Source organism: Astyanax mexicanus, chromosome 21, assembly GCF_023375975.1.
Source record: "Astyanax mexicanus isolate ESR-SI-001 chromosome 21, AstMex3_surface, whole genome shotgun sequence".
Lineage (NCBI taxonomy): Eukaryota > Metazoa > Chordata > Actinopteri > Characiformes > Acestrorhamphidae > Astyanax > Astyanax mexicanus.
In genome coordinates, this window is record NC_064428.1 from 21330460 (window position 1) to 21353633 (window position 23174).

Below are 23174 nucleotides of genomic sequence, written 5' to 3' on the forward strand. Positions count from 1 at the left end.
CAGGTTAAGGGCCCTGTTTTAGTGATCTATAGCACATCGGTCAAATGCGTATCGCACAGCTGGATTTAAGGCATCGGTGTGTCTTTAGCATTGTGAGATCAGGCATGTGCTATTTCTCTTAATTGATCATGGGTGTGTTTTGGGTGTTACGTGAAATAAACCAATCAGTGTCTCAGTTGCCTTTCCCTTTAAGAGCCAGGTGAGCTCTGACTTTGGCATGTTCGTATCTTAACAGTGTGGTGCTTTTGTGTGTCTCAGCAGAGGATACTGACCTGCGAGTTCATGCTGTTAAGTTACACCAGCAGCTCATTTAAAAAAACAGCAATGTAACGAGGGGGCGGGGTTTTAAATGAAACAGGAAGGATTACAGATGATGGGGCGGGGCTAAGGCGGAGACAAGACCAAAACCAAAACAGATCCATGTGAAGGATATGTGGAGCACATAGGAAGGTCAACAAAACAAGAGAACAGAAGGCAGGAGGAGGAAGAACCAAAAAAGAGGAAAACAAAAGACAGGCTAAGATGTGAAGGTTATGGTTATGATGGATACTATGCATTCCAAAATGGAAAGACATGGACTACTCATGTTTGGAACAATATTAGAAAAAAAAATGGTGGAATAATAACAATGCAGGAGCATTAGCAATGGCCAATAGAAAAGCTTCAGTGACCTAAATTGGCATAGCAATGCTTCATCACTCCCTGTTATTCCAAAAATTGGCTGTTGTGGTAATACTTTATGTACTGTGCTTAGTAGACTTTACTTTAATTGTATTTGTAGGATGCAATTGGTACGCTTCTGAAAGTTTGGCAAATGCCAGAAGAACATAACCTTCCTGAATGCTGCATTGTGACACCTGTTAAGTTTGGATGAGGGGGGATAATTATATGGAGCTTTTTTTTTAGATGTTGGCATAAGACCCTTAGTTCTGGGGAAGAAAAACCTTAATACAAATATTATATAACAATATCTTGGATCAGAGTGAGATCTAGAAATCTAATTCATAAATCAGATAAAAAAGAGAGCTGGAATTTAGCTCAGTAAGTGTAATAGTAATTTCTCAGTTATACATATATACTCTCAACCAGGTCCTTTCCTGATTGTCGAAATTTTGACTAGGTTGCTTTCAGTCAGTGGTGCACCTGTGTTTTTTGTTGCCAAGATAGCAATACACCAGAAATTTACCTAAACACACCTCATTTCAAGACCACCATGAACATTGGTGTAGATACATATCGTATATCGTCGCTGTCCAATGAAAAACATCTCCATTTTTGTACATTTTTAGTTTACTACATAATTTGAACAGACAAACTGTCCCTTACACTGTGCCAACATTTTTGGATGAGCGGACCAATAGAAACTCTTCAACACTACCTGGAATAAACTCTTTTTACATTGACTTCTATTGAAAGTTTACAAGGTTTTTTCTCTCTCCTGTAAAGTTGCTCTTTTGGATATAAGTGTTTTTCATTGGACAGCGACAATATTCACAAGTACTGTTGCTATTTAAAACGATGCAGGTGCAAGGCGTGATAATAGACTGTTGGCAGGGTGTACGATAGCAATGAGCTAAGATAGGGGCCCCAAAGGTGATCACAGTTGACTATCCACCAAGTTTCATTCCTGTCGGTTGATTCCTGCTGGGAGCCACTATTTATATATATTTTTTTTTCTGACAGTGAGTGTATTATTTGTTGTTATATGATGTTCATATTCATTGCTTTGCAAATCTTGATAATAATGTTTCTTTTTCCATCTTCTCTCACAGGATAAATAACAACCCAATAAATAGCCTTTTATCTCCTTTCTAGCATTTATCTAATATTGTACCATATTTCTCCTAGCCTCGCTTATCATGATGATGATGTTTATCCATCTTCCCTTGTAAAAGAAAATATGATGGAGTTCAGTTATTCATTTATACTGCTTGACATGTGCCGCTCGTGCTGCATGTTAAACACCTGATACCGTATACAGTATTGCAGCCAGTCATGCTAAAAGAACTGCATGGCACTCTATAGCTGATGTAACATCCTTTCCTTTTGTTTCTTCTACACTAAGAGAAGGAGGAAAAGAGCATTAATGTGTCTGGCCCTCTGTAATGGATCCGGAGATACAGAAAAATAAAAGTTTTTAGAAGCGAGGTCTGGTTTTAGCTGAAAAGGAAGGTAATTTCACTCAGCCCAGAGCTGCGCCGCTCTCTGAGGAATGGTAATAGCTTGCTCCAGATATTGATGTGCCGCTTCCAAATCTCAGAGTAAGATCAATGACCGTCTTTTGCTTCCTGACCACAGAATATGATCTGGGTTATAGCGTAGCTGTAATGGTGGTTGAATGTTATGAGCGGCGTTTATCTGCCTGGAAGAATCTGGCCTCAGGCACGGACGTGTATCATGACTTAACACATCAAAAATAGTTATGAGTAAGACTTCTTTAAATACGTCACCGTCTACCTGTAAACACTGCTGATAGACTGTAACAGAGACGGATAGAGAGTGTATTATACTGCAGTCTGGTGTTTTTTTCTGGGAATGATATGGATGCTGGGAGTTGTCATTTTGTCTGCATTTTTGTTTGTTTTGGTTTTTTTTTGTGTGAAAGTGCTTTATTTTTTTTCATTTGAAAAAAGATGGATATATACATTATATAAATTTAGACAGACAGACAAGTCGATAGATACGAGCACTAAGGGATAGATAGATATATAAAGGATAGGACTAAGACTGAAAGACAGATGGATGCTTGGATAAAAGAAAGGACTAAGACTGAAAAACAGATAAAAGGATGGATGGATGATGGATGGATGGATAAAAGAAAGAACTAAGATTGAAAGACAGATGAAAGGACAGATGGATGGATGAATGGATGGATGGATGGATGGATGAAAAAAAACACTATAGGATAGATAGATAGATAGATAGATAGATAGATAGATAGATAGATAGATAGATAGATAGATATGAGCACTTAAGGATAGATAGATTTAAAAAGGATAGGACTAAGACTGAAAGACAGATGAAAGGATAGATAGATGGATGGATGGAAAGAAAGACTAAGATTGAAAGTCAGGTGAAAGGACAGATGGATGGATGGATGGATGGATGAATGGATGGATGGAAACGAGCAGTAAAGGATAGATAGATATAAAAAGGATAGGACTAAGACTGAAAGACAGATGAAAGGATAGATGGATGGATGGAAAGAAATTACTAAAATTGAAAGACAGATGAAAGGACAGATGGATGAATGGATGGATGGAAACGAGCACTAAAGGATAGATAGATAGATAGATAGATAGATAGATAGATAGATAGATAGATAGATAGATAGATAGATAGATAGATAGATAGATAGATGAATGGATGGAAAAGAGCACTAAAGGGTAGATAGATAAAGGATAGGACTAAGATTGAAAGACAGAAAAAAGGACTGTTGGATGGATGGATGGATGATAGATGAATGGATAGGATCACTAAAGGATTGGTAGATAAAGGATAGGACTGGGGTACAGACTGACGGAAAGGCAAATGAAAGGTGTCGGATAGACGGATGAACGGATAGATAGATAGATAGATAGATAGATAGATAGATAGATAGATAGATAGATAGATAGATAGATAGATAGATAGATAGCCCTGACAAACAGATAGATAAAGCATAGGATTGAGGTGGAAAGACAGATGGATGGATGGATAGATGGATGGTTAAGAGCACTAAAGGATAGATAGATAAAGGTAAGGACTGATGGAAAGACAAATCAAAGAAATGGGCAGCTGGATGATAGTAGTGATAAATAGATAGGTGGATGGATGGATGGATGCATGGACGGGTGGATGAACGGATGGATGAATAGGTAAATAGATTGTGATGATACTCTGGATACTCTGGATACTCTGGAAGTTGCTCGTCTCGATCTGCTGCCCATCAAACTGTACTGAGTTCTCCAGTTCCACAGAAGTGTGCATCAGAGATAAGCGGAATTGTGGCAGTCCCACTTTCCCGCACGCCTGTTATCGCTCCGTCACCCGCCGCCTCAAATAAATAAATAAATAAACAAATCCACTGCTGAACAACTGGCTTTTCTGCACGGCCCAGCTGGGTGGCTGAAACATGGGAATGGTTTTTGAGGAACTCGCTTGTACCCAACCCCACCCCCCCCTTCCTGTTTGAGAGCATGCTGTTCAGCAACGCTAAAGTGTTTTTCCTACACCCCCCACCAACCACCATCTCTGCCACCCTACCAACCACCCTCCCCGAACGCCACTCCCTCAAATCCTCTTATTGCCGCACATTGTGTGGATTTGTTTTCGCTCTGATGAGAGGGATTAGGAGATAAAGGCGGAGGGCCCACTGCTCGCTGAGCCCTGCCGTGATGAACCCGCCTCAACAGAAACCCGGAACAGGGTGCTTTGGCCTAAAATGAAATCTACACAGTTTTCTCACAACCTTAGATGTAGTTATTCAGTCAATATAACGCCTTTAGATTGGAACTTGACATGAAAAGACACTTGCATAGATAGCAACTAATATTAGCATCTGTGTTACGACGTAAAAACACAGGTTGTACCTCTTAATGTCCAATTTGACATGTCAATGACTTGTGAAAATCATGAGTTTCCACAGGGGACAGCTTGACCTGTATAAGTTGTGAGGTGTCATTTTGCGAGTGAGAGCGATTTGAGCTACTCCTCATGAATACCCTATACACATGCATTTCTGGACAAGCTGAGCAATACAGCACTGACAGTAAAAAAAAAGAATCATGTGAACTGATTGGTCTGTTGGGTCCGATTGATGTCTAGTGGAAACCATAATATATTTGAACGCTAAGCTTCCTTTTTTGAGGTTATTACTGAGGATGTCAGTAGCAACTCATTTATTAGTCTTTCTCTCTTTTTCACTGTATGACTATTAGTTTTGCAACGCTTGCCAAAATTGAGCTGAAAGTATTATCATCAGTTAAAAAAAAGAATAACTCAGTTTAGTTGGCAGCCACACATGCCCATGCCATAATACCCCCTCCACCATGTTTCACAGATGCACAAATGCATTCTCCTCAATCAAGCTAATCTGCTTTTGGTTTTATCTGCCCAATGAATCAGTCAATCCTGAACCTGTATATTAAAATTAATGAAGGAATCTTATGAAGGTCCCGTTGCTGTTAAATAAGCTAATCCTAAATATCCAAATTTTGCTTTGCAAATGCATTATTCAGTACAGGGCATATGAAAAATTATAGTAGTTTGGATGTACCATTCTTGAACCCCAGATTTTATGAAATAATAAAATAAAACTTTTTTATATTTCAAATTCGTATCCTGTTTTCTCCCCAATTTGCAAAGCTAATTCAAGCTCAACCCACTCATTAGGACTCCCCCTATCACTAGTGATGCCCCAACACCAGGAGGGTGAAGACTATCACATGCCTCCTCCCAGTGGCGCAAAAAGGGGGGTATGCAGCTTATGCGATGCATAGGGGCGCAGCACTAGAGGGGGCGCCAAATCAAAGCCCCAAATCAATTTGCGGAGCGCGGTGGGAAAGTAATGACAGGACACTGATGATTTACACTGGCGGGGGGGGGCACAGATACTACATTTGCATACACCCCTACAATTATGTAGTTGCGCCCCTGCCTCCTCCGATACATGTGAAGTCAGCCACCACCTCTTTTCAAACTGCTGCTGATGCAGCATTAACGAGTAGGATTACAGCGAGTTTGGAGGAAAGTGCAGCGACTCGGTTCCGATACATCAGCTCACAGACGCCTTGTGCTGATCGACATCACCTGAGGTCTGTTGTGCTCTCTCAGGGCTCTGGAAGCTGATAGCAAGCTACATGAACAGGATTTGAACCGACAACCTCCCGATCATATTTGCAGCACTTAGCCCACTGAACCACCTGGAGCCCATATTGAAATAAAACTTTAAATCAGATTTTTCTAATACTTTTTAAAAGTGTTTAAAAACTCCAGCAGCACTGCTGCTTCTGATCCACTCGTACCAGCTTTCATGGTGCTGTTTTTTTTTTTTTTTTGGTGTTAGGCGGATAGTAGGTAATTGAGAACCGCAAAGGATACATCAGCTGCGTCCTGAAAGAAAACATTTCAAACGTCAGCTGCATACGAAGGATCCTTCTATTTGGAACAGCCTTTTATGATGTAGTGGCTTAGAAATTATGCCCACCTCAGCTGCAGCCTAGACTTTGGAACACATCTATAGTGTATAACTAGGCTTAATCGCTGTCTGGCAAACTAACCCTTTATTTTTGACAAAACCATAACAAGAATACCACACCAGATGTGTCATACAACCCAATGGTGGTGCAGTAAACATGACTGTAGTGTGTGTACATCCCAAAATGTGTTACAATCTCCTTTTTACCACCAACATCTTGTCAAATTAATCTCATTAATTAGTTTTGTGCGATCACATTTGGAACGTTTTAGGCTCAGATGGCGGTCTAATACCACTGTGCTGTGCCAGAGCTCACACTGCCTGTGCACTGTGGCCATGCTTCATTCCTTCTACCTCAATATCTAATTACCTAATTGGATCATGCACAGCCTATCTGCAGTATGCACATTCTAATTCTGCTGCATTCATTAAACAGACACGCTAAAGTGTCTCTGCATCTGCAGAACTTCACCCAGCGATAGCAGTTACTGACTGCTGTGTGTATTTGTATGGTAATTTACAGACAAATCTGATGCAGTGTTGAAATGTACTATGCAGTTATCAAATTGCAGTAGGCTTAGTGTTATTGCATCATACTGCATTTGAAAAATATACATTTTTATTACAGTAAGTACAGTACATTTGTGTATATCTTTAACAACTTGTGAGGTCAGCTTCCCAGACAAAGGTTAGGCTTAGTCCTAGACTATTTTTCCTTTAAATTGGACATATTATAGCTCTTTTTACATACGTTAGATTAGGTAAAAAAACATGTTCATGAAGTTTTTTTTGCACAAAATCCCTCTTACATAAAAAGAGATCTCACCAGATTTGTTTTTGTCAGTTTCAGCCCTTTTCAGAATGAGCTGTTTAAGGGCTCTGTCACTTTTATGCAAATAAGCTGTTGCTAGCCACATCTCATGTTTATGTAGCACGTTTAACACACGTTAGTGTTAACTTCTGTTAAATGCCAAAATACAAATCAGTAAGGTAGTTTATGCTTAACTGTGGCAAAAAAAAAGTTCATTTGAAAGTACTCACAACTCCCTCATCTGCTAAATAACCATGGATATTGGGTACAGATCCCTCACTCAGACGAAGTCTCAAAGGCTAATCCTGCTGTGTACTATCCAAGGTACTCTCCAAAATTACCGAAAAAATGACCGGTGGGTGTTGAAAGGTAAGGAGTGATGCGAGGGTGTTTTTTGTATGTTTCCTTATTGTAACATTACAATAAGGGAGCCATTCAAACGGCTCATAGATTCCTGACATCAAACTCTATTAGCTGACTCATAGATCAGGGATTAAAAAATCTAGGACTGGAAACGTACATTCAAGTGCCAAATTTAAAGACTTCCACTCTAGCAGCCCTATCACACACCCTGTGCATGGCATGTCGCAATACACATTGCTATCTTACACTGCACCAACAGTCTATTTATTTTTATGTCTTCTGCAACAGTGTGAATTGTGAATATACCTAAGCCAATGTTCATGGTGGTCTTGAAATTAGGTTTGTTTAGGTGCATTGTTACCTTGGTGTCGGAAAACTCTATGATTGGAAGATTGCTAGTTAGAATCCTGGTCATGCAGCTTGCCATCAGCTGCCGGAACCCTGAGAGAGCACAGTTGCCCTTTTCTCTCACTGGGAGAGGGGGAAATCGCACTCTTTCCTCTCATCATTCCTAGAGTGATCAGCACAAGGCGTCTGTGAGCTGATGTATTGGAACCACTCACTGCGCTTTCCTCTGAGTGTGCTAGCTAAGCTGTCTTTTTTTTTTTTTAGCACGAAACTGTTTATTTTAATTTTTCTATTGTTTAATGGTTGACAATAGCATGCCTTAACTTCCTTAAATTGGACTCAAAGTCAAAGCCATCATAAAAATAGTTTTCACACTGCAAACAAACCGGCTCAACAGTTTTTAGCAGCATCTTTTACACCAGCTATTTTGGTTTCAACTTTTTAAACTGAAAAGTCTTAAGGTCATGATCACACAAAGCAGATGGGAACTTACCCTAGGTGAGGTCAGAAAGCACACACCTGTGGTAGGAGCAAAAATTCACAGAACAATTTGTAAAAGTGGAACTGCGGGTTCTGAGTTCTGCAAAGATCTGCGTCCTCAAGGCTTTGCTGAGAATGATTTTCACGAATCGGGTGAAATAAATATATTCCCATATTGATAGTAAGAATTGCGCTTGACCCAATAACTGAAAACCAATTTCATGGGTCTGTAAGCATTACAGTGACTTCTTGCACTGGAGCCACGTTGTCTTGATTGCATCGTTAAGTTAATTAACACCCAGCAACTGCCATCGCAACTTTGCCAGTTTTCTGTTCTCTGCAATTTGCTAAAATGGATCTCCTTGTTATAAACAATGCTGCTTCAGTGCCAGAGTTTCATCAGGAGATAAGAGAGATGGAGCATCAAGTTCTTCTTTTTAAGGGAAAGAATGTGTGTTGTGTAGCAGGTGGGGGGTTGAAGTCAGCAGAATTTGTGGTTAAAGCATGTTTGTTTTATATATTTTGGCAATTTTGAGTAATCTGAGTCTAATTAATTATTACATCAAACAATGTTCGTCTCTCTCCTGTCTGTCTGTATCTTTCCTGCCCTCTTGTTATCTTTTTCCTTAGCACATGGCCCTCTCTGTGTTCTCCTTGTCTTCGGTGCTCCCATGTGTGTTAATTTGTAACTCCACCCCCTCATTACCTGTCTCCAGGTGTTCCCTGTTTCATGTTACTTCCGTGTGTATAAACAGTGTTGGGAAGTAACGGATTACATGTAACGGCGTTACGTAATCAGATTACAAATTATAAGTAACTGTAATCCGTTACAGTTACTGCTTCAATAAATGGTAATCAGATTACAGTTACTCTGCTAAAATTAAAGGATTACATTGCGGTACTTTCCTATTTTTTTGCTCTTCCAACACTGACAAAACGCAAATAACATTTTGCGGTGAAATCGCTCTGATATGACAGGGAACTGTCTGCCCCTCCTCCCGTCTCGCTGCGCACACACACACACACAGGGAGGAGGGGCAGACAGCGGCTCCGCACACACAACGAGACGAAATTAATTGACATTTTGGTCAACGAATAAAAACGAGACGAAAATGTTTGGCAGGGACGAAATCCAATCAGAACTGATTTAGTTCTGTGAAAGGTAGTGACCAGTTAGGAAGAGATCCAATCACTGCTACTTTAGCGAAGGTGGAGAGGCGGGACAAGCGGGGTACTCATCCAATCAGTACCTGTTTTTCCTGCAGTAGCGCTGCGCGCTCAGTTACAAACCCGGGAATTAACCTGTCGATACTTACGGAGCTCGACTGGAAGTTAACTCGACAGTGTTCAGCAGGGAGAGAGAGGAGGGGCGATATATTTCTCTTTTGACGTCGCAAAAAACAAGATAACGTGTAAACCGCGTGGAGCGACTCCATCTCCGGTAAAAACACCACTAATCGTTCAGCTTCTGCAGACCAGAGTCACACAGATCTCCATGCAGAGATCCGCGTTTTAATGCTGATGTTATTTCATGAGCTGATGGGGTGTTTAACTCGGCAGTGCACTAAAACACAGAACTGATACAGAACTCACTCATTAAGATCAGATCATCTGTTTAGTCTCACAGTGGGAAAGATATAGCTAGTGTTAAAGCAGGAACAGGTCAGAAAGGATCTCAATAATATATCCAAAATAAAACAATAAAATAAGTGAATCTATGAACCCAAAAGTCTGTGTAAAGTTCCTTACAGCACTTTCTCATAAGTTTCTCACTTTAACTCATGAAGTCTCTCAGTACATCCTGAGAGCATCTCTACAGGACAGTGTGTGAAGGTGTGTTTTTGATCTCATTTATAGACTGTAGCTACAGTAGGTGTGCTGGGTTACTGCTGGAGATAAAACTAGATCATTTAAAAGCTGTTTTTGCATCTACAGCTCTGTTTAAACTATAATTTAACTATTCAGTTGTTTTATGACCTGATTTCTAGAGCAACATTTTAAATGTAAAATATATATAGTCACACACCTATAATAATAATAATATACATTAAATCATATATAAATATATTTCACATTCAAACATTAACAATATTACTCAATTGGTTATTAAACGTTTCATTTCGTATACGTGTATAGTTAATAATTCAAGGGAACTGATGAAAAAAGCATTTACATTTACACCCTTTACATTTTAGTCGACTAAATTTACTGTAATTTTAGTAGACTATATTCTTATGACATTAAGTTGACTAAAACTAAGTCGACTAAATCACAATTCAACAAATTTTGATTAAGACTAAATCAAAATTTGTTGTCAAAATTAACACTGGTGGCAAACCTGCAAGTAGATAGCTTACAGTTGTTGTTACATTGTTTGGTTTTAAATTGTTTTATCATCAATTTATAGAAGTGTTTCATAAAATTGTTTGATGAAATGGTTTCATAAGTATTTTTATAGAGTGATTGAAAAGGCTGTTTTATTTGTTTATCTATTTGTTAACTGGAAAGAAAAATAAAATAATAATATGCAATATGTGGTTGCTACATTCATTCAGGCTTAAAACAATGACAATATTTAAAGTAATCCAAAGTAATCAGATTACGTTACTCACTTAAAGTAATGTAACTGATTACGTTACAAATTACATTTTGAGTGATGTAATCAGTAATCTGTAAGGGATTACATTTTAAAAGTAACCTTCCCAACACTGTGTATAAATGATCCCTATGTCTAAGTGTCCGGTGTTGGTTCTTGTGCGTTTTACATGTTTTAGGTTGTAGTTTTTTCTTTGTTTTAAATCCAAGTGTTTTCTGTGTTTATTCTATTTTCCCCTTCTGTTTATTTGTCCAGTTGTGTGTTTATTTTGGATCATTTCTATTATTAAATCACTCGCATTTGCTTCTGCTCTCCGCGTCCACTCCTTGCTGCAACCCTGACATCATGAGAAGTTATTTATAATAAGAATTCTAAAGTTGTATTTTTCTTGCATCATTTTTTGTTAATGCTCTTTGAATCTGACCTGTCTAGAAATGTCTTTAAGAGACAAATTTTGGCACATTCATTTATTATATGTAAGTTCATCAGCAAACATTTTTATTCTCATCACAGCATACACTAGCATTTTAAACTTCTTATTTACTGTTTTCAATAAAAAACAAAATCAGTACAGTGTAAATTCATAAATTACGTTCTAACTAATTAATCCTACAATGTTACAAGTGAGAAATAAAGCATTACATTCACGCGGATTACCAGATTGACACACCGTAGCTGATCAGTAAGTATATAGCTTTTAATGTCACTAATTCCTATGTGATGATCAGCAACCTTACTGAAGGTCAGTGATTACTTGTTTAGCAGAAAAATAGCCAGCTTGTCTGTTTTCATGGCTACAACACACGTGTTTGCGTGTTGTTTTCTATATCTGGCAATTACCATAGTAGAATATGAAATTCTTATTAAGGATAATAATTAAGGAAACTGCACAAATGTACTGTATTTTCTCAAGTCTTCTTCAAGTTCATGGCAAGTTTGGGTGTGTATTTGACAAAGCAATGCTACCAGTGTATGCAAGCTCCTTGTGAATTAAAATATATTCGTATGATTTTTACATTTAAATATGTTTGAGTAAATGTTAAAAATTCCTAGAAGTTTACTTTAGACATACAGCTCTGGAAAAAACAAGAGACCACTTGAGTTTCTGAATCAGTTTCTTTGATATTACTATTTATAGGTATATCAATCTTCCTCTTGATTAAATTCCAGAGGTTTTCAATTTGGTAAAATCAAAGAAACTCATAATTTTTAAGTGGTCTCTTAATTTTTCGAAGAGCTGTACACCTATGTATTTAATTTCTATGAACTCTATTAAATCAGTAACAGCAGTATAAACACTTATGCCTATTCCAACATATCACATACAACGTTACAAACTTCATCACTTTCACACAGTTTAATATGAAGGATAACAGTGTATGTTCTTCTCTACTTGTTCTTTCAGCCACAAGAGCAAATCATCAGGCTGGCCTCCACCCACGGGCAGCTGGGCTGGGCTGCAGGGAGCGCCATACGGATGGGATATGGCCTCCGTGAGGGACACTCGGGACTGCTTCAGCAAGTAAGAGCTAAGGGTTGAAAGGGCGGCCAGATTTGCACAGTTGCTGAACCAGCCACCGATAACGCCAGTCAGTCACCTCAAGTCATATTTACCCAGCGTCCTTCTCTAAGCTCCAGTGATTGCAGTGAAAATAGCAATGCGTCGCATTCGCCTCATTCAAATGTGTATTGCATTTCCACACAGCTACAATACGTCACAACAAGTCACTTTTGTTTTTCTGTTTACTCTGTTTTCTATTAGGAATTGTGCTGATGTGATGCATTTTATATGTAAATGATGCACCTATATGGCTCAAGTCAGCAAGTGTCAGTGCAGTGATTGCTTACAGAGCAACAGAGTAACATACAGTACATAGACTCTCTCTCGAGCAATTTCTCGATACAGTATATTGTATATTAGACTTTACATATACTGGCCAAACACTAACATTATGATCACCTCCTTGTTTATAAACTTGTTGCCCAGAAACATTTTGTTGTCCTACAATTACAGACTATATTTCATGTGTTTCTCTGTCTTTCTTTCTCCCTGTTTTTCAATAATCAGGACCCTACAGGACTACCATTTTCACAAGAAAAATATACAGCTCTGGAACAATTCAGAGAATACCTCAGTTTCTGAATCAGTTTCTCTGATTTTGCTATTTAAAGGTACATTATATGTTCGAGTAAAGTGATCATTGATATCTACTACTACTAGACCTTAAATAATGCAAAAAAAAAAAAACAAGTTCAGATTCATAAAGTTTTATAAGCTCAGAAATCAATATTTGGTGGAATAATCCTGGTTTTTAATCACAGTTTTTATGTGTCTTGGCATGTTCTCCACCAGTCTTACACACTGCTTTTGGATAGCTTTGTGCCACTCCTGGTGCAAAACCTCAAGCAGTTCAGCTTGGTTTGATGGCTTGTGATCATCCACCTTACACTTGATTATATTTCAGAGCTTTTCAGTTTGGTAAAATCATAGAAACTCATAGTTTTTAAGTGGTCTCTTATTTTTTCCAGAGCTGTATATACATTTTATTGTCCAAAATTACTGTCTCTATTACTGTCTCTAGTGGTGGTGGTAAATTACCTAGCTATGGTTAGCAACCTTACTAAAGCTCAGTGATTACCTGTTCAGCAGAAAAATAGCCAGCTGGCCTGTTTCCATGAGTACAGCACACATGTTTGCATGTTTTTGTCTATACCTGGCAATCTGGAGTGTGGAAATTGGACTTGGGCAAATTTCCTTGATGTAACACACCAAATAAATTTTAAATAAGAAAACACTGACTGAAGCTTTGGTGATAAGATGGATAACTCATGTAGCTTCATGTTTGCTTAATTTCATATTTTGCCGGCAAAAAAAAAAAAACATTTAATTCAAGTTAAATAAACCCAGTTACGTTGTTTTACATCACATTGTACAATATTCAGTAGTGGAACTGATGAACTCTTTTGACAGTGTTTGAGTTTTATCTTTTTTGGGATCACATCATCGTTGTGCACTGCAGTATACTGTGCAATCCATGATGCAAAGTGTGAGTTTATTATTCAGGAATCATACATTATGAATACTAAAAGTATAAGCAAGCAATCCTGGAGAAAGTGCTGGAGTGAACTGCTTGCAGTTGGCTCGAGCATGAGTGCTAGTTTTGCAAAGAGGTCAGCATGTTTCATCGAGGACATGATAAACAGCTACAGGCGAAACATCTTCGCGCATTACGCCAAAGAAATGTCTCATTTAATTAAACGAAAATGAAGCCAAAGTCTTATCCCAAAAACAACTGGCCAGAAACGCAGTCTAAAACTTTCCGGAGGATGATAAGCTGAACAGATTCTGCATGACTGATATTGCTCGACTGCAAGTGGTTTATAATGAAATTAATAACATATTTTGACACATTTGGACTTTTAGATAATAGGGGATAGAGGCAGATGATGGAAAGTGACCTTGTGCTGTCAGCAGATACTGCATTGTACTCTTCTGAGTGGAAAATCTCATATGCAACTATGTGTGAGACGGATGGCTTGATGGTTTGTTACTGTATGTATGTGCATCATGGTAATTGGCATACAGTTAATTAAATTTCATGCCACATTTCACACGTTTGCTTGCTGGCATCTCTTTTTAAATATGAACAATGGGGTTGACCCGTATGCATTAGCAGCATTTCATGGTTGATGTCTTGCTATATATGAATAGATGCTCAGCAAATGCTTGCCCGTTAGCATGCAGATCACATTGTAGTCTCCTGCCGCCGTTCTTATTGGCTGAATGCCTTAGCAAAGTCTGACAACACATATGCTACAGTGGGGGTCAAAATTCTCAGAGCGCTAGTGAAAAGATTTCTACTTTACATTCTATTCTAATTAGCAGTGCCCTCCACACGTATTAGCACACCTTGTAAGCGTGAGCAGAATGGAATGTAAAAATTACTCTCTTTCTTGCTTCTCCATTTGGCAATTTATTCAAAAGTTAGTACTTCTTTTTTTCTCTTGTGTAGAAATATGACAGAGTTTAATTATCTTTGCTATATGGTCATCTTAGCACTGCTAAGAAGAAAAACTGTAGCATATGTGTTGTCAGACGTTAGCATATGTGTTGTCAGACGTTGCTGACAGTCTGGAATGACTACCCACCAAATTCTTTCTGATTGCAACTATTTTGTTGATGATGATTTTATTTCACTCTGAGAAAAATAAAAAGAATTGTTTCAGATTCTGCCCTATTTCTATGTCAGTAAGACATTAAGAACCTGTTTACACCTGGTCATTTAATGCATCTTGAGTATCAGAATTATGCTAGGACTGTACTAAGCTAGATACAAGTACAAGTATAAAAACACCAAAACACTAATTTGATCACTCAAACCATTTCATTTCAACAGGTTATGTCATATACAGTGGAAAAACAACAATTTCTCCAAAAAGTTTATTTTAACAACCAAAACTCACACCGAAACACCTCCCCATGCAGTACCTCACTGCACACAGACTTCATGTAAATTCAGAATTGATATTAGATTGATATAGATGTTTTAGTCATTTCAAAGGTCCAGCAGGTGAGGGAAACTAGTAATGGTACATTAAGTGTGGTGTATTAATTTGTTCATCTCTTTAACTGCACAAAATGGCAGTTTGTAATCAAAGTAAAGTTTGGTAAAAGACGTAACATTTCAGACGTTAGGAGCTTGGGAGGTGAACATCAAATAAATGTGAAATCAACATTTTAGAAAATCCTCTCATTAAACAAAATTAAAGAAAAAACAAACAAAAAAATACTTACATGCTTGTTTTGGCATTAAAAAATGAATCTTCTACGTTGCACCTGGGGCTTTTTGAATTTGACGGATTGCTGTTTGGTTATAAGCGTGCTCCTACCTCCTTGGTGTGCCTGTGTGTGTCCAGTTCTCTGGGATATGTAGATATTCTGCACACACTCATTGTCCCCATGAGCACTTCTGTCTCTCTCTCTCTTACAGACACACACTCTCTTTCTCTCTGCACTCCCCATCCCTCGCTCTCTTTCTCGATGCCTTATACCTTTTGCCTTCGATTGGACCTCACACTGTTCAAACCTTATGCAAATTTCCAATGCAGCAACCGATCAGTGAGAAAGCCACTCTCTCAGCATGAATTCATCTAGAATACTGATTAACCCCTTCATTCCTTCTGCTCTGCTGCTCACACTTCATATTACCTTCTTTCATTCCTCATTATTTTCCAGGAAACACTTGAATCAACAATTCCATTTCTAACCACAGTGTTGTACGAATAGGACCGACTGCCAGATTATAGATTGCGCTGATGAGTGACAATCACTCACACTCTCTATCCAAATCTTTGTCTAAAAATCAATGCTAAGCCTCCGTCTCTCTGTTCTATATCTCACCTAAGAATTGGTAGCTTGTCTGCAGCCTGGAGCCTGGAGCCTGTCGTGTTAGCTTTCTAAATTGGATGAAGGGATGACATGGTTGTTAAAGAACACAGGATTGCCTCCCTGGAGATTTGAATAGAGATTTGGCCAGTCCTGTAAACACAATAAATTGCTCCGCTAACCTGGGTGTTGATGACGTCGTGTGCAAGTGGGAATAGGCAGTACAGGCAGTACAGGCTATGCGTGCAGTTTCAACAAAGAATTTAACTGCATTGTTGTATCACAAGTTTATACATACAGTATTTTTATTTTGCATTTTTTGCAACAAAAAAACTAAATGCTAGCTACCTTTTTATATTGTGTAAATAAGCCATATAAAAGAGATCAATAGAAATTCCCTTCATTTTCTGTCATATGTTCACCTTCTACCACTCAAAGACTTCCCCGTTTTGTAGTCATCGACTTTTAGATTTTGTTCCCCTGTCAACATGCATTACCTCTGGATATAAATACCTGCATGCTTGTTCAGTTCTTTGCAAAGTATTGCCAACTGAGTTATTGTAGCACACTTAATGTTATTTTGTCTTTTACTGTACATCGGCAAGCATCTGGTATTTTTGTCACATCTGACAATTTGATAAATATTATTCATTTTAAATTCTCCAACAAAATCTAAAAGGCAGTATTGTATCATTGTTTTGCTGCTACTAGGATCAGGAGATGATGCTGGTTCGAATCCCAGTCATGTAGTTTGCCATCAGCTGCCGGAGCCCCGAGAGAGCACAATTGTCCTTGCTCTCTCTGGGTGGCTAGATCACTGCACTAGTCACTGCACTTTCCTCCGAGTGCGCTGTGATGCTACTGAGCAATGCTGTATCAGCAGCAGTTTGAAAAGAAGTGGTGGCTGACTTCACATGTATCGGAGGAAGCATGTGCTAGTCTTCACCCTCCTTGTGTTGTTGCATCACCTGTGATTGGGGATATACAGCTGAGTAGCAGCTAAATGAGTGGAACAATTGTTCCAGGTAATTGCGAGAAAATAGGGGAAAAATACTAGAAAAAAATTCCTAAACATACCAATAATAATCATTGTACTATGACAAAAGGCATAAGCTAAAATATTTGCCATGGACCCCAGAGTATTCCAATTAAAATGTAAAAAAAAAATTGTGGTAGACATCTAAGTACCAGATGCATGCAAAACGCTTTTTATAGGAAAATTGGTGCAAATGCTTCCAAACATGATCTAAAAGACAAACTTTATTTCTTTGTTATTATTTTCTTAATTTGTCCATTGTGGTGATGTCAAATAAGAAAACTAGTTCTCTGTAGAGAAGAAGTATTTATTGATCCAGTGCATACCTTTTCAAATGCTAGTTATTCAAAGGCTTCCAGGACAATTGTGATGAAACCATTGTTAACATGAAGTAAAACAGAAGCGATGTACTTCTGGTCAGACTGGGGACACATAAGTAAAACACCTTTGGGTTTTACTTATTAAAACAGGATAGTTAAACAGGATCTTTCACATTAAAAGTTCCTGAGGCAATTCAAGCTTGTCATTCAACTAGATTGGCTGCATTGATTGCTGTGCTGCATTTGTTTTTTTACATTAAATGGTCAATTAAATCTTGCATTGGCTGCAGAAAAACGTCCGGGTGGGTTAAGTCAACTGTGAGTTGCAAAAGGTTAGAACCCCCTGGATTAAGGAAATGCATAGCTAAAAATAAATCATCTGCATATTTACATTTGAATAGAGTGACGCAAAGCATCAGCAATAACTCTTGACTTTTACGGGGACTTTTTAACCTCATGCATAAGTATGGGATGTTTTGAAAAGGTGTGACCTTGTGTGAGGGCAGTGAGAGAGATTTACTGGAGCACTGTGAGTCAGCGGAGGAGTTTGCTTTAGTAGAGTTTGAGAAGAGAGTGTGCTTCTTCTGCTTTCAGTGACAAGATCAAGTGTTCGTTTTCACACATCACATGTCCAGAAGGTCTGGTGTCACTGTGTGGGGTGCAATTTTGTACAATGCCAGAACACCTTTGGTCTTCATTACAGGCACTTTGACAGCCCAACATTATGTTAAGGTGGTCCTGCAAAGATTTTGTGGTAGGGGTGAAGAGTTGATAGCTTCTTCATTTCACAGGAACCTGACTTTTAAAAACTGTTCGCCTATTAACACTTGTTATCTTCGTGTATAAATACCTGCATGTTTAGTTATTTGCGAAGTATTGCCAACCAGTGGCACACTTTGGTGAACTATCCAAATTGGACAATGCTCATTCATATCTCTTGCTGCAATCTTAGGAGCTTGTCTTAAAGACACTGATACTATGCCCTTGCCAGCCACATTGCAGAAGGTAAAATGATTAAAACTCTTGAAAATTGTGTCCTCAATCTGCTGTCAGCGGTAAGACCAATAGTTTGTTATCACACCTCTGGTGTCCAGAAGGCTTGGCCATATGGTGTGGGGTGCAATTTTGTACAATGTCAGATCACCTTTCGTCTTTATTACAGACATTTTGATAGCCCAACATTACGTTAAGGTGGTCCGGCAAAGATTTTGTGGTAGGGGTGGAAAGTTAATAACACATCCTCCTACCAATCAAAGACAACTTCTTCGTTTCACAGTCACCTGACTTTTAAAATCTGTTCCTCAGTTAAAACTTGTTACCTTTGTGTATAAATACCTGCATGTTTGTTCAGTTCTTTGCGAAGTATTGCCAACCAGTGGCACACTTTGGGGCACTATCCAACCTAGAAAATATTTATCCATATACTGCTGCAATTTCAGGAGCTTGCCTTAAAGTCACTGATTGCCAAAGATAAAAGATTGGAAACTCTTGAAAATTTGGCTCATTGGAGTTGTTTGTGGCTTTATCTGCTGTCAGCTGTAAGACCAATGGTTTGTTACCACACCTCAGGTGTCCAGAAGGCTTGGCCATATGGTGTGGGAAGCAATTTCATGCAATGTCAGATCACCTTCAGTGTTTATTACAGACATTTTGAAAGCCCAACATTATATTAGGTGGTGCTGCAAAGATTTTGTGGTAGGGGTGGAGAGTTGATAGCACATTCTTTACCAATCAAAGACAACTTCTTCGTTTACAGTCAACTGACTTTTAGAATCTGTTCCCCTGTTAACACTTGTTACCTTTGTGTATAAATGTATGTTTGTTCAGTTCTTTGCAAAGTATTGCCAACTAGTGTCCATACATTTTCTGAACTATGTGATGGCAATGGTCAAAGCCAGATCTGTACCAAGAGCTCTTAAAGTTCCAGTGTGGCTCGGTTTGAACCACCATCCCTCAAGACCAATAGAAAACAAACATCCTGACGGTTCTCTGTGCTAGAGGAACAAGGTGATGAACTTCCACTGGGTGTCAGAACAGCAAAGTCACTTACGGTCTTCAGAGGCCGACTGAAGGCTCATCTTTTAAAAAAGTTCCTAAACTAATCTTTAAAAAAATCTCCTAGGGTTCTAAACATTATCAAGCTTGGTGTATCTCTTGATCAGCTACAAACTAGCTATGGAGATTTTAAAGTAAACAACGAAGCTCTGTTGTAAGTCGCTCTGAATAAGGGTGTCTGATAAATGCCTTAAATGTGGTGCACTATCCAAACTGGACAATGCTCTCCCATATACTTCTGCAATCTCAAGAGCTTGCCTTGAAGACAGTATCACTATGCCATTGCCAGCCTTTGTCAGTTATTTGCAAAGTATTGCCAACCAGTGCCCTTAGATGTCCTGAACACTATTGGCTGTCAGTGGTATTGTTATCACATATTAGGCAGCAAGAAGGCTTGGCCTCATGGTGTGGGGTGCAATTTTGCACAATATTAGATCACCTTTGTCTTCATTACACTTAAACAGCCCAACATTAGTGCTAATGAGGTCCTGCAATGAGTGTCCCTACCTTTTCTGAAGGTACCCTCAACAGGACAATGCTCATCCACATACTGCTGCTATTTCCAGCTAAATAACTTAAGTAATGTAAGAAAAGCCTTGCATTTACAAAATGATCTGCATAATTTATATTTGAATGGTAAAAACGTCAAATGTCAGCAATAGCTCTTGACATTTAAGGCCACTTTTAACGTCATGCATAAGTATGGGACATTTTGAAAAGGTGTGACCTTGTGCGAAAAGAGTGAGAAAAAAGTGTGAGTGAGAGAGATTTAGTGGAGCAGTGTGAGTCAGTGGTGGAGTTTGCCTCAGTGGAGTTGAGTGTGCTCTTTCTGCTCACTGGGTCGTGGCAGAGCCAGCGACTCTAAAAATATTTCCATCAACACTGAAACAAACACACTATCACCCCCCCCTCCCCATCTCTCTCTCTCTCTTTCTTTCTCTCTCTCTCTTTCCCTCTCGCTCTTCCCCCTCTGTCCTCTGCTTACTCTCGTGAATTGATTTGTTACCCAATAGCCATTACCACAATCTGTCCTTGTTGCGTGCTGGAGTCAAATAGACTCTGCCGCTCACAAACAGTGCGAGCGAAATGCTAATGCTGATGCATCCTCTGCGTGAAAGATGCTGCACCAACCACATTTTCCTTCTGCGAGTGTGGTGGAGAAAATGCAAAGTGAGATGTTCACACACCTCACACAATATGACGCTTCATATACGCTCAGCATCAAAAAATATTGTTGCACCCAGAAAGAATTCAATGTCGGATTGCAATGCTGTTAGAAAGGAAGATGAACCTTACCAGGAACAATAAATGATCTAAAATTTAGGCTGATATGAGCAACTTTTAGCCATATTTAATGAGCTACACCTACAGAAGAAATGTAGTGTGTAAGAAGTAAAGAGTATGTAATGCAACATGCTGCAACATGCTGTTGTCTCAGCATGAAGTTGTAGAGTTGTAGAGGTTCCTAATGGGGTCCTGCAAAAAATTCCAATCCAATACAGCTTGAATATTCTTATAAATTTACTGTTGATTTTGTGATAAGGGTTGAGCATTGTTATTGAATCCTTCTACCAATCAAAGACAACTTCCCTTTTCACAGTCACCTGACTTTTAGAATCTGCTCCCCTGTTAACACTCATTACCTCTGTCTATACAGTAAATACCTGCATGTTCAGCTTATTCAGTTGTTTGCAAAGTATTGCCAACTGAGTTGTTGTTGCATACTGAATGTTATTTTTTTCTTTTAAATCTGAAAAAATCTGAAATTTTAGCCAGATCTGACAGTGTGTCAAAAATTATTCATTTCAATTTATCCAGCAAATTTTGAAAGGATGTATTGCATATTTTTTTTATTTTGCAGATAAAAATACTGACTTTTACAGTGAGTTAAAGATCCTAAACACACCACAAAATTCTAATTGGACTACCTCAAAGGCATAAGCTGAAGGTTTTGCCATGAACCCAACAGTCCCCCAAACAAAATATACACAATATTAAAAAATAATAGGGGATAGACATCTAAGTCGCAGTTCCTGTAGATTTAGTTTTTTACGAGTATAGTGTTGGTATCACATCCCACTCATTTGAAGACACAGAGTGCATAGTATCTGTGTCTTCAAGGCAAGCTTTTAAGATGGCAGCAGTATGTGGACGGGCATTGTCCTGCTGGAAATGCTCTATGAAATGTATAGAAATTCAGAAAATTTGTGCCACTGGTTGCAGGACCTCAATAACATAACACTGGACTATCAAAGTGCCTGTATGAAAAACCAAAGGTGATCTGGATGTATGATGCAAGATAACAAGTAATTTATAGGGTTGTTGACCACAGTGCTTCCACACACAGGTTCGTTGGTTGTTTCCACCCATGCAAAATCAATATAGCCGTATGTCATCAGGAATGATAAGTCTTGCTTTAAGGAATATAATGATTTAAATCACTACTTTTTGTTTTTTTGGATTTTTTTTTTACATTGTTTTTTTTTTTTTGGCCCGCCACTACCACCCTCGTTATAGGTCTTAAACTTTATTTCACTTTATAATAATGCATTTTTCTCAAAGGAGAAACAAAATAAACAAAAATAAACACATAGACAGAAAAATAAATAAAAAATGCTTTTTGGGTTAGGACTTTCTAATTGCTATGATCAAGTTTTCACTAAACAGATGTGACATTAGTTCCCTTATAGTGCCTCTTCCAAATGTTGCTGAACTGCTGCTGATTGTGTTTAGTGTGCGAAACATTTTTTTTCTAATGAAATGTAGTCTGGTAAAAGATTTAACTACTGTGATCTTGTAATTTTTTGTTTTGATCTCCATTCAATTTCAGCTAAAGCTAATGCCACCAGTAATTATATTATAAATAACTCATTTTTGTTTTGATGCCCTTTATTTTTGTATTTTAGATGAATTAAAAACAAGGCTCTTTTAGAAGCCTAAAATTTACTTGCAAGAAAGTCAAGAACCACACATCTATTAGAAGTTAACTGTGTTGGTACAGTGGTGCGTGAGGCAGTGGTGTGTGGTGTGTTGGTGTGAGAAGTGGTGACTAATGCGTGGTACTGTTTTTCACATGGTGATGTATCAGCAGCGCTGCAGGCAGTTTCTCTGAACCCTGCTATGAATTTGTTTTAATGTTTTCATTAAAAAAAGACTATTTCACATCTTACATGTGCAGCTGATTGATTAAACCCAATTTCTTCAGAATTCCTAATTAAAATCTTATTATTTAGAGCAGAAATTTATTTGCAGAAAACAAAAATTGCTCAAAATAACAAAAAAGATGCCGAGCTTTTATATTCATTTAGAAACAACAACAATACTGATGTTTTAACTCAGAAAGATGATCTTAATTCCTTCTGCTCTGCTCTGAGGACTATTGTTTCCAGAAGGACAGTGCTGTAAATCCACACAGTCAATCAAGGTGTGGATAAAGGATCACCAGATCAAGACCCTGTCATGGCCAGCACAATCTCCATCCCTGAACCCCATTAAAAACCACTGGAATGTAATCCATCAACTAAACTGCTTGAATATGCACATCAAAATCAGTGTGAAAGACTGGTGGAGAGCATGCCAACACACAATAAATCTGTGATTA

At 38.4% G+C, this 23174-nt stretch overlaps 1 protein-coding gene across 2 annotated transcripts in view; it reads left to right on the forward strand.

The window, feature by feature from the left end:
• Positions 1 to 23174, forward strand: part of LOC103031717 (FERM and PDZ domain-containing protein 4) — a 99535-nt gene that overhangs the window by 37480 nt on the left and 38881 nt on the right. For both annotated transcript variants that reach the window (XM_022674814.2, XM_022674815.2), the window contains exon 2: positions 12182 to 12298. In XM_022674814.2, coding sequence (XP_022530535.2) covers positions 12182 to 12298 — 117 coding nt within the window. The remainder of the gene's footprint in view (positions 1 to 12181; positions 12299 to 23174) is intronic.